At 35.5% G+C, this 13522-nt stretch overlaps 1 protein-coding gene across 1 annotated transcript; it reads right to left on the reverse strand.

The window, feature by feature from the left end:
* Positions 1-1560: 1560 nt before the first annotated feature.
* On the reverse strand, positions 1561-13319 carry LOC141600746 (uncharacterized). The gene is made up of 3 exons (XM_074420991.1): positions 13134-13319; positions 3395-3636; positions 1561-2507 (listed from the first exon to the last, which is right to left on the reverse strand). The coding sequence occupies exons 1-3, from the start codon at positions 13317-13319 to the stop codon at positions 1778-1780; spliced, it is 1158 nt and encodes a 385-aa protein (XP_074277092.1). The 3' UTR covers positions 1561-1777.
* Positions 13320-13522: the final 203 nt, after the last annotated feature.

The following is a 13522-nucleotide window of genomic DNA, read 5'->3' on the forward strand; positions in this document are numbered from 1 at the left end:
TTTTGTCATTAAAATAACACTCGTAAAATGCTAAATTACAATAACTTGTGATAAAATGACAAAAATTCAAAATATTATTCGTTAAAATCACTCGGAAAAGATTGAAGTTAAAATTGTAAAATGCTAAATTCTCGAAAATATTTCTTAAAATTACACTTTTTGCTGTTAGAATTACACTCGTAAAATTACAATTGTCTCGAAAAAAAAAAACGAAAAAAACGAAACAGTCGAAAACTTGTCTCGAAAAAAAAAAACGAAAAAAATCGAAACAGGAAAAATGTTAACAAAATTTTCATAAATTTTGAAGTATAAGACAAAATATGGTGTTAATTGTGTATGATAATGAATTAGTGAATGTATTATTAAAACTAGAGAGAGAAGTGAATTCATTAGTGTTAAGTGTGTTTTTTGCTTTCAATCTCAACCTTCCACCATGCATGATCCAAGGGTTGTGGGAGGGACTTATGGACTCAAAAAAATAAGGGATTTAGAAGAACTTTATATATATATATATATATATATATATATATATATATATATATATATATATATATATATATGTCTCAAGTCATACAATAATAAATGACATTATTGAAGGTTGTAAACTTACTCAGTTATCATCCTTACACAATGTCAAAGGGTTTGCCTTCGCGAGAGTCAATCCAAAGAGACAATCGTTTTTGTTTCCACTTGGATTGCCAGTAGCACCCAATGCTTCCTATTCAATTTGGGACATTGAACTGTTAGTTCATTTACACCCATTTAAACATGTTAATAATAAATTTATAGAACCGTGAATCATTACAATAATCACGTACTATACATACATATTCTCATTGTAGGAGGCAAGCCATAGTTTTTTGGACGACATCAACTGACGAGCGATACTATTGATTTGTTCTTCGTATGAAATTCTGTGCACAGAGAACGCCTTAGGAATCAAGAATCCGTAGACGTAAAATGAGAACATCCACTCAGCGATCTGATTATTCAGGTACCTATTACGCCACATGGGAACATCCACTCAGCGAACTGATATTATTAATTTCATGGCAAAAAAAAAGCTTTAAAGTTATTTGAGAAAATCTATAAATTAAAATCATTAGTTTTGTGATAAAGAAATTTCATTAAAATAAGCATGCATGACTTTACTTAACTTTTGATCAGTTTTCTATTTCAATTTTTTATCTCATATTAAAATATGAAAAATTAATGATACGTCAATTTTATATCTACAAATAATAAATTTTTTAACTAAAAGATCTATAAATACCGTGCATGCATGCGCGAGATCCATACTACTTTATATAACACCTTCGCATATAATTTTTTGAACACATACTCCCTCCGTCCTGGTCAATTGCCGTCTTTTGATTTTGGCACAAAGATAAAGGAAGGAGTAAGCCAATTATTAAATGATAAGTAGACCAAATTGCGTATAAATGATCAAATTGCTCATAAAATTTATTCTTAAAATAAAAAGGATAACAATTGACTAAGACGCCCAATAATAAAATAGGACAATAAATGATCGGAACAAAGTACGAGTATATCACAATTCACAATTATTCAGAATATCTTGCATATATACAGACTACATATTACTCGGATTATATTATTCGTGGCGTGACTAATCACTGATTCACTAGTAGCACTCCCTATTTCGTATTTGAAGCATTTTTACAATATGTTATATACTTCATCAGTTAATAGTAATGTAACTTGATACTCGCTCTATCCCAGTAAATCGTTTACCCTTACTTTATTTCGTGAATAATTACACGCCGAGTCCCGCTAATGTGGCTTCAACCACTTTTTCAACCAATTTATCAAGAATTCCCTTGCCTACTTCTGCAGCAAATTCTTCCCCGGAGCTTCTACCGGTAGTTGACGAACTGATATTAATGCAATCTTGATGGAAAGAAATCCCTTTACAAACAACGCATGAATAACACCAACCTTTACACTTTTTGTGGCAAGTCATACACTTAACTTTTGGGTGGCTGGGCACTTTCACAAGCAGCAAATAATGATCAGGATGCAAGGAATGTTGAGCGTATTGATTTTTCACGGCACAACACGGGTGCACAAAAAAGTCGCACGCCACACAACTGTACACCCTAGCATGAGAATCTCCACCATCGAGACACACATCACATAGCGTGAAATGGCGCCTTGTGCTAAGCTCAAGTTCGTGTTGCGGGTGGAAAGAGGACAACAATCGGGTCGGATGATTAACACACATTGTGTCGAAGTACATATTGCATGGTTCACAGTAGTACCTGTACTTTTTGTTACACTTATTGTTGCAGTAGCTGCAAATGTACTCGGTTGAGTCGATAACCAAGCTGAGTGGATGTTCGTGGATAAATTTTGTGACCTTGGTGTTCTCCGAAATTAGACCTCCTAGTATAACACTTGAGACCGCGCAAGGAGGGTGCAATTCGACATTGCAGCTCTTACAAGTGTACCGATTGCCCGTGCCATCCAGTGTGCAAGCGTAGCACCTGTACAAATATATGCTTAAATAAACCCGAAGACAACCTAAAGAAAAAAAAAAGGAAATAGAATGTTTACAAGATTAAGTACAAATTTTATTATTTTACCTATTTAAAATCGATCTTATTACTGAAGTAGATTTAAATCAATTTTTTTTTGGGTGAGATCGCTCTACTGGGTTGTAACAAAACACAGTAGACTCAATAAGAACGCTCGAGTGACTCGACACAGTGAGAGTAGAAGAAATGAGAAAACTCGAGCTTAACTGAACAACGCATTAGACTAATTATCCTGGATCAGTGGTATTGGAATTTCGAGTTGATTGGGTACGGAAATCTATAAAATCTATAAAATGAAGGAGAAAAGTATGGCAAACAATCGGATCACTCAAAAGGTGACACGGTCCAAATACATGTATTGGAAATACTTTATAACCGATTCAAGGACTCGTTTCCTAGTTTCATTAGTTTCCGTATTATGTATTTTCTATTCCTGCTTGTGTTTGTTTATCTTAGATTTTGTCTAAGATTAGCAAAGCTTTTATATCTCTTACAACATATGAATATCAATCGATCGCACCTTTTGAACACGATGTGTGGAATTGTTTTAATCCTAAATACTGTAATTATCTTTTGTTAATTGGGTATGGAAATTTGACCATTTTCTTTCGTTGTTTATGTTTGCGAGAAAAGAATATATATATTGTGAAGGCACTTAATACATGAAAGCTTAATTAGTACGAGATTACTTCACACCTCGCGTTGGATAGCTAGGTATATGAATTCTTAGACGATACAGCATAGACATTGAAAACAAAAGTAACTAATCTAACAACGTCAATAATATGAGCGCAATAACGAGATAATATAAGAAAACAAGAGAAGTAGAATTTTACGAGAAAGGTTGTTCATCATCAGCTTCGAATTTGAGTTGGTGCTGCGGGTGAAGGATATAATCAGACACATCTGGTGGCCCACCACTAAGACGCTCTGCTAGCCTCTCTCGTTCCGCCTCTTCATGAATGAGAACATCGCCTTCCTTGAGTTTATCCCGGTCTATGTACCCGTGTTTGTCAGCTATGCAGCTCGCCGTGACAAGATTATTGATTCTCACCGGGTCCATGTTTGTGGCCTTTAGCTTCCAAGTCAACGAACTTATTTATAATGGATTGCAACAGGTACACTTGCACCTACATGGTTGTCAATCAATTTTTGACAACGATTAAGGACGACCCGTAATATTATACGGAGTATGAACGTGATATATGTATTTTAATTAATTGACCGAGACTCGGCAGTACATTGCGCTTTCTCAAACCAAGTCACAATGTATGTATGTCATTTGTCTAATTTTCTTTTTAATCCAAAATGTTACCGTCACAAAGCATATAATATTCCGAGATGTGACCCCTACACTTAACATATCCTATTTTTGTAACAATCATAACAATCGTCACAAAACATATAATATTTCTCCAAGGCTATAGAATATTGGAAAAGGTACAGGCATGTACATCAACTAGGAGGATAATTAGGAAGAATCTTTCACCTCCCCCGCAAGATGGGCGACTGGGAGTCGGGGATGAGATTAGGGAGGCCAGTATTGGAGAAGAGCATAGTAAAACGTTGATGATGAAACAAGTTGATCATCATTCACAACATGGACCAACAAAGGAATTTTTTACCAAAATAGGCGGTTTTCCTCAATTATTTATCAAAATGGGTCGAGTCTCAAATTAATTGTCGAAAATGGGTCCACGTAGGCTTGGTATTGACGAAGCTAGTGTGATGAGGGGTCAAGTCGCTAGGGCGGGTGGCGACTTGTGTCGAAGTCATATACTGAATTCAAGTCGCAATTCAAGTCATATACAAAGAAGGAAGTCGCTAAGGGAGCTTATGACCATCAGACCAAATCGCCACCCCCTGGCGACTTGGATCAAGAGACTTCCATAAATTTGGCAATAATTGAGTCATACACTGAATTCAAGTCGCCATGCTGCTTGGCGAGGTCGCTAGCCGCGTTGGCGATTTGCCCTGAATGCTATTAACCACAAAAGTTAGGTTTGATTACACTTTGAGCTTGATCGTTGACCGACGTGGTGACTTAGATACGAACCTAGCTTAGGGTATGATGACGTGGACCCATTTTGGGTAATTAATTTGGGATTTGACCCATTTCGTTAAATAATTAGTGAAAATCGCCTATTTTGAAAAAAAATTCCCAACAAAGACCAAATAATATTCAATGCCTCAATGTATTACAGATAAAATTCCAAAGTTCACACGTTAGAAAAACCGTTACTATATATTTTCATTGACATCACGACTCACAAAATATACACTCACAACCACACATATTGACAATATAATCTTTCACACGTTAATTTTACATACTGTATATATATAACATAACTTGATTAATTTCTTTGTCTAATTCTTTGGCGGGGTTTCATTCATCAAATATTTCGACAACAGTTTCAGTAAAATCGACAATCTTTTTAAAGGGGCTACTTGGTTCCGGATAGAGGCATTCTGGATGGAAATAAACATCCTTACAATCAGAACATAAATAACACCAATGTTCACATTTCTTTTGACAAATCATGCAACTTGTGGAGTCTATTGATCGAATACGAAAGAGGGGGGGGGGGGGGGTGAATTGAGTATTAAAAACGATGACCGCTTTTTCGAAATATATGATATAAATTAATTACTTGATTTTATTAATTAAAATCAACTAATTAAATTATTAACAATAAATGCAAAATCGAAATAACAATAATAAAGAGAGAGAGAAAGAGAGACACACAGGATTTTGAAGTGGTTCAGTTTCACAAGTCGAAACCTACGTCCACTATTCTCGATTAATAATTTTTAGTACCTTTCTCCGGATTACAAAAATTACCAATCCACTCGTATAATCAACTATATGATTATAACTCAGATTGAGTATCGCTAAATACTCTAGGTTGCTCTTACGTTAATAAGAAAAATACAACGACAAATACTAATCTCACGTTATGCGAGTGAGTATACTATCCTTGTGTATTTAATATCCAATAACGATTTTTCTTCGAGTGATTGACAAATTTGATGCGTGATTTTTGTATAAGCAAATATGAAAATAAGAATTAAAGCTCAAATGATTTTTGCTTAAAAATATTTTTCTCTCTTTGAAATTTGTAGATGTGTGTGTCCACAATTAATGTTGAATGAATGAGAGTATTTATAGTAGAGTAAATTAGGGTTTGGAATGTTCTGGAATTAGGGCATAGGAATGTTCTGGAAATACAAAACTTGAAGAACAAGAAAGAAACAAAGGAAGGAGTTTGGCCTCCCTAGGGATTCGGCCACCCTAGGGTTTCGGCCTCCTAGAGCTCGGCCCACCTAGGGTTCGGCCACCTAGGGTTTGGCCGGCCTCTAGGCCTCCAACGGTCCATTACTTGCTTCTTTAGCCCGCAACAAATCGAGATAGAATTTAGTTAAAGCCCTAGGTTGCATGACGATATAAATATCGTGTTACAAACCAATAGTTTATTTAACTTAAATTCTAATTAATTAATTCCAACAAAATAAATACTCTCTTATTTTTATAAACCATTAAAAATATATTTTCCAAAAATTAACGCATCATTTTTGTCTAGCAATGAAGTTATGTCTATTAGGTCATAACTTCACTAACCTTTAAATCAAACAAAGTAAAACCATTACCGAATGACGACCTATACTAACTAATCTTCGTAGATCTTGACACGAATCGTCTCTTCACAAGTCTCTCATCTTGAGTCTCGTGGTTGTTGTTTGGTCTTGATCTTGCTTGAATACATCGATCAAGTGTATTTGAAGTTGTACCTCCTTGGTCCAAACTTCAAGCTTGCGTCATGTAATTGTTCCTTTCTAAATAAAGACTTAAGCACACAATTACACGCATATGTTTATATATTAAGTTCACATACAAATCATTACTGTCATTATCAAAACAATTAATTAGGACTGAAGGTCCAACAAATTCCCCCTTTTTGATGATGACAAGTCTCCTATGATTTGTGTCTAAGTCTAGTTCCCCCTCAACATAATACTTCCCAAATTATAGAACAGTTGAGCGCAGAAACCAAAGATCTCTTCAAAGTAATAACTATAGAACGCCATGAGAGAATTACCGTGAGACGGTCGCAAATCATAAAAACAATTCCCCCTCTTGGCATCATTGAAAAGATAAGAACAAACATAAAACGACCAGAATAATATATTATGAAACAAGAAATAATCATGAAAAACATAATATATTAAACGTAATCTAGTTCTTAATTAGCATAATAATATTATAAACTTAAAATCACACAAGGAATAATGCGGAATTGAAAAAGCTAATATCCATAAGAATGGATTTTTATTGTGAGCAAGGATTTAAAAGATAAGGCTAAGGTGAATGGATTAGGGCAAATCGGTCAAGGGTAGCGTGGGCTTGGCGGGTTGGACCGTGGTCGGGTGCGGTATTCCAAGTCCTCGAGTCGCGCATGACAATGGTCGAGAAGTGCAGCTTGAGCGGTTAATCGAGTATCGAAGTTACCAATTCTCAAAGTCATTGCTTTAACTGCTTCATAAATAGTTTGCATCTCAGACCTCATCTCCTTCCCAGATTGCAAAAGATCATCACCAAACTTAACCAAACTAGCCATACCTTCCTTTATTTGAACAGACTCAGAGTGAGTTCTTACCGCGGCCTTACAAACATTGTCGAGGCGCGTTTCAAACCGTGACAACACGGTCTTGATGTGAGCATTGCTAACTTCACTTGGTCCACTAGTATCAATTCTCCTTTGCTTTGTAATTAGGTCAAACAATTCTTCCAATTTCTTGTCTTGTTCATTAATCCGTCCAAGAATAGAAGTAAAGTTTGAATCCACCTTTGAATCCAACATATCAAAATTCACATTGCTTTTTCCTTCTTTTTCTCCTTTTGTCTCAAAACCTAATTCGTTGCCATTAATAACGAGTTTCATATAAGATAGATAAAGATCGCTCATCTCGTCATTAGTGATAACTCCATAACTCTGCTTCCCAATAACTCCAAAATTCGAGATATCCAAATCCCATAAGGCAAACTTAAAGTAGAAGCAAAATCCTCCATCTTAGCCGTTACACTAGCTTGTATAATTTTATGAAACACAAGCAAGGGTAGACTAACCTTTTCTCCTTCAAGCCAAGCCTTCATTATAATCATCTCATGTGCCCCGAATTTATCTCTACCTTCTTTTCGAATAACAACATGTTTCTTTGATTGAAAACGAGTTGTAGGTTGATTAGTCATTATGAGAATTAAAGAAAGTAGTAAAAGGTAATTAGGGTTTAGAGAATTATAATTGATGAGAATTATGGTGAGATTAAAGGGGTATATATAGCATAAGGAATTTGAGTTTAGGTAAGAATAAGATTCCTTAAAAGATAGAGAATAATACCAATTTCCATATTTTAATGCCTTTCCTTTTTTTTTCGGCATCTTTTTTTTTCGTGCTTTATTATTTTTTTTTTCGGCACTTTCCTCCTTTTTTTTTTCGTGCGTTTTTTTTTTTTTTTTTTTTTTTTTTTTTTTTTTTTCGCACTTTTTTTTTTTGTTTCGTGCGTTTTTGGCATTATCTCTTATTTTATATAAAATTAGGAAAGAATCTTTTTGATGGAGTTTAGGCAGGATTTGTGTAGGAATATAATAAGATAGAATTATCTTTATTATATTTAGGCAATTTATTGTAGATTTTGTCGATTTTTGTAAGGAAATGTGATTATGCAGAATATAAAATACTACCATACACATAAGCAAGATATAACACGTAAAATAAATATTATTTAACATAATTAAACTTGCAACAAAAATATACGGACACAATCGTACAATCTTATCTTCCTAGCCGTCATTCGGGTTCCCGGACATAATTATGACGGATTTAATTATCACTAATTAAACCAATCTCAAGTCTCAATAACTCAAAGCGTTTTCTAGCTAATGCCTTAGTCAAGATATCAGCCCATTGCCTTTCAGTACTACAAAATTCAAGTGAAATGTTGCCTTTCTCTACATGATCCCGTAGAAAATGGTGTCGAATATCTATATGTTTGGTCCTCGAGTCTTTGGGCGGGGTTCTTAGAAATTACTATAGCACTCGTATTGTCACACATAATAGGCATACGACCTACATTAATACCATAATCACATAGTTGTTGCTTTAACCAAAGTAATTGAGAACATACCGATCCCAGATAGATACATACTCGGCTCAAAGAAGAGACATTGCAATCGAATTTTGCTTCTTTGATCCCCATGTGATAATACAAGGTCCAACAAACGTAGCATACCCAGAAGTGCTTTTCCTATCTAAAGAACATCCTGCATAGTCTGCATCTGAATATCCTACTAGATCGAAATTACACTCAAGTGGGTACCATAAGTATAAATTAGATGTACCAATTAAATATCTCAAGATGCGTTTAACTGCAATCATATGTGATTCTTTAGGACACGATTGATATCGCGCACAGACACATACACTAAACATTATATCAGGACGACTTGCAGTTAAATATAAAAGTGAACCAATCATACCTCGATATGTAGTCTCATCGACACACTTACCATGTTCATCTATAGTCATCTTCTTTTCTGGTACCATAGGTGTATCGTATGATTTTGCATTTTCCATACCGAACTTTCGGATTAGTTCCTTGATATATTTCTGTTGGTGTATCTTTATACCATCCTTTGTTTGTTGAATTTGTAAGCCTAAAAAGTACTTCAATTCTCCCATCATGCTCATTTCAAACTCAGAAGTCATTAGATCAGAAAAATACTTGCACAATTTTTCATTTGTAGAACCGAATATAATATCGTCTACATAAATTTGCACAACAAGTAAATTCGAACCCTCGGATTTTAGGAACAAGGTTTTATCGACAGATCCTCTTGTAAAATTATTTTGTAACAAAAACTTGGATAGTCTGTCGTACCATGCCCTTGGAGCTTGTTTCAAACCATATAAAGCTTTGTCTAATTTATAAACGTGGTTTTGAAACTTGCTATCTAAAAATCCAGGAGGTTGTTCTACATAGACTTCTTCCTCCAAATAACCATTAAGAAATGCTGTCTTAACGTCCATTTGGAACAGTTTCATTCCTTTATGAGCAGCAAAGGCAATAATGAGACGTATAGCCTCAAGTCTTGCTACAGGTGCAAAGGTCTCGTCATAATCGATCCCTTCTTGTTGATTGTAGCCTTGGACAACTAGTCGTGCCTTGTTTCTTGTAATAAGTCCTGTATCGTCCAATTTATTTCTAAACACCCATCTCGTACCAATAACAGTTCGATCACTAGGTCGTGGCACCAAGTGCCATACCTTATTGCGTTCGAATTGTTGAAGCTCATCTTGCATAGCAATTATCCAATCAGGTTCCGCAAGAGCTTCTTTAATATTGGTAGGTTCGATGGTTGTGAAATGAAAAGAACGAGCGAGAAATTATTCAAGGACCTTCTAGTTTTAATGCCTTGCTCTAGATTCCCTAGGATTTTGTCCAAAGGGTGGGAGCTTTGATGTTTCCACTTTTTGAGAACTCTAGGCTCATTATCATTTGATGGACTAGCATCATCTGCAGACGAAGAATCATGATTTATTCCCCCTGAGTTCGACTCGGGATTCTCTTCAGAAGCATCACTAACTTCATTAGAGATATCATGATTTGGATCGGAAGTTACAACATCATTAGGTATAACTTCAAGATCTTTTTCTTTATCTAAGGAAGGGTCAATAGTATCATTAACTATGGACTCATCACTTCTCTTAGGATCGTTTGCAGAATTCTCTAGTTCATCATTGATACCTTGAATATCTTCTTCTTCATTTAAAGGCTCATTTCTTGCTAAAAAGAAATCGGGCTCATCTGGATCCTCTTCTTCCTGTTCAGCTTTATCAAACACATTATCTTCGTCAAAGCGAACATGAACACTTTCTTCTATGCGCAAGGTTCTTTTATTGAACACTTTGTAAGCTTTACTATGATCCGAATATCCCAAAAAAAAGACTTCATCACTTCGGGGTCAAATTTTCCTAAATTTTCTTTTCCATTATTATGAACAAAACATTTGCTCCCGAAGCAACGGAGATGTGATATATTGGGTTTTTCTCCTCTTAAAAGTTCATAGGGAGTCTTTTTCAAAACAGGTCGAATCATAGCTCTATTATGCACATAGCATGCGGTACTAACGACCTTCCGCCCAAAAGCTTCTAGGAAGGCCACTACACAAAAGCATAGTACGAGCCATATCCTCTAGGGTTCGATTCATACGTTCCACGACACCATTTTGTTGTGGGGTACGTGGTGCGGAGAAGTTATGCCCCACACCATTTTCCCGACAATATTCTATAAATAATTGATTGTCAAATTCCGTGCCGTGATCCGTCCGAATCGAAATAAGCTTATTTTCATATCTATTTTGGGCAAGCTTCATTAATACCACAAACTCATCGAAAGTTTCATCTTTAGAAGAAAGAAAGATTGGCCAGACATACCTTGAGTAATCATCGACTAGAACAAATACATACTTTGATCCACCACGGCTTCTAACTCTCATAGGTCCACATAAATCCATGTGTACCATCTCAAGTGGTCGTTTAGTGCTAACTATTCTCTTAGGTTTAAAAGAGGATCTAACATGTTTGCAACGGGCACATGAGTCACACATTGTCTCTTGTTCGAAATTAATTGAGGGCAAGCCTTCAACTAAATTCATGGACTTAAGTTTCTTTAAAATAGTTGGACTAACGTGTGCAAACCTCTTGTGCCACAAGCAAGACTCATCAGAAGTTACTTTCATACACGCAAAGGAATTTGTATTGACAACATTTAAGTCAATCATATACACATTCCTCATACGGTGACCCTCAAGTAAAACATTACTAGTACCTTCAATTATGATACGACAAACATCGGCATGAAAGACAACTCTATTTCCTTTGTCACATAATTGAGAAATACTGAGTAAATTATGTTTAAGACCACTTACCAGATATACTTTATCAATTGAATGAGAGGCTGAAATTCCGATTTTTCCTACTCCAATAATCGTACCCTTCTTGTTATCTCCAAAGGTAACCTTGCCACCAAAGAAGGGCTCTAGTGAAAGAAAAAGATTTCTGTCTCCTGTCATGTGTCTCGAGCATCCACTGTCGAGATACCATAGATTATTTTCTTTCACTTCTACCTGCAGATGAATCAAATACAACTTTTAGGTACCCAAGCTAGGTTGGGTCCTTTATGGTTAGTAATTCTATATATTTGATCCTTTCTAACCCATACTTGTCTTATTATTCTTTTGGCTTTAACATTGGGTTTTCTTGGTCTTTGTCTAACAAACGGAACATGAGGTACTCTAGGTTTAGTTCTATCGAAAGTGGCTTTAGGTCTAGTACCTTCATGAGACGCTCTAGGTTTAGAGTTATGAACTTTAGGCTTGAATGTATGCTTTCGATTCTCATTCATTTTGTTTGATTTTGAAGGAACAGATGAGTAATCAAAAGCCATATCATAAGTCCATCTAAACTCATTGTTGCGTTCTACATTGTCGTTAGGTTCATCTATGGTAGAGACATCATCTTCCACTATGAAATCACAAGTCTTAACAGATTCGACATTCTTTCGCTTATCAAAAGCGAGTTTGACACAGTTGACTTGTATATGTCCAGTAGAGCCACAGTAATTGCAAATCAAGTATTCTGGAAGATTAACGTATTTTCTTTTTCTGAAATCATTTTCAGAAGGATTGGATTTGCATTTATCATGGTCTCTACGGCTATAGCATTCATGACCAAGTCCCATCTTCATGTTATTGTCAGATTGTTCAGTAAGGAAGTTTAGAACCTTTGTGCTTCCTTCCCATTTATCATGAACCTTTCGAGCATGTAAAAGTAATTCTTTCAAGGACTCAATTTCTTTTTCACATTTTGAATGATCTTCATTTGAATCCTTGGAAGAGCTACCTTTCTCAAAGTTATCACGAAATTTATCAAAACGTTCATTTAAGACACGTTTCTCAATTTCATGTTGTTCCTTAAGTTTGGACATGCTATTACTAGTTTCATCCAATTGCTTAGAGAGAAATACAATTTCTCTCTTGTGTTCGGAAACCACACTATCTTTGCCATTAAGCTCATCTTTTAAGATCTCATTGACATTCTTCAACTCAGAAGTTATAGCATCACTAGCTGTAACTTTAGCTTGAAGATGCTTAATGTTGAGTTTAAGCTCAGAAGTTATGGCATCACTAGCCGTAACTTTAGCTTGAAGATTCTTAATGTTAAGTTTAAGCTCTGAGGTTATGGCATCACTAGCCTTAACTTTTGATTCAAGAGCGTTCCTCTCAGCATTCGTCATGTCTGAAGTTATAGCTGGATTAGCCATAACTTTAGATTTGAGCTTTTTGGCTTTAGCTTTTAGAAGTTGGTTTTCCTCAGCAATGTCTAGGATTTGTTCCCTAAGGTCTTTTAATTCTAATTTCTGTTCATGAACTATATCGAGGGTTTGTTCAAAGGTCTTAACTAAATCACTCTTAGAGAATCTATTAACTTGCTTTTTAAGTTCAAGAAGACTTACCTCTTCATCTTCTGAATCTGAATCCGAATTTCCAACAAGACACTTCTCAGCTTTTGAAGCATTGCTTTCATTGTCGCTTTCGGAGAATAGGTCAAGACTGACGCTACTTAGACAAACGTTGGCAGTTTCTTCTTCTTCTTCGGATTCGCCTTCTTCAGAGTCCAAGTCTCCCCAACAATATGCCATCATAACTTGCCTGAATTCTTTCTTTGTTTTGTCTCGTTGATTCTTGTCCTTAATTTTCTTCCATGTAGGGCAATCTTTGATCATGTGATTATCATCACCACACTTGAAGCATCCACGATTAGAGAAGGATCCTTTTGACTCAAACGATTTCTTAGGGGTTTGCTTTGATTTGTTATTTGTCTTATTTTGATTTTGAAAGAAGG

Source organism: Silene latifolia, chromosome 9, assembly GCF_048544455.1.
Source record: "Silene latifolia isolate original U9 population chromosome 9, ASM4854445v1, whole genome shotgun sequence".
NCBI classification, from domain to species: domain Eukaryota; kingdom Viridiplantae; phylum Streptophyta; class Magnoliopsida; order Caryophyllales; family Caryophyllaceae; genus Silene; species Silene latifolia.

Bases quoted from the DNA above. Each gene is read 5' to 3' on its own strand.
- LOC141600746 (XM_074420991.1), bottom strand. From the start codon at position 13,319: ATGGCATATTGTTGGGGAGACTTGGACTCTGAAGAAGGCGAATCCGAA. The intron at 3,637-13,133 runs GTAAGTCTTCTT...TTGACTTGGAAG, and splicing joins CAGATTCAGAAGATGAAGAG to CTAAAGGCCACAAACATGGA. The intron at 2,508-3,394 runs GTAAAATTCTAC...ATATTTGTACAG, and splicing joins GATGATGAACAACCTTTCTC to GTGCTACGCTTGCACACTGG.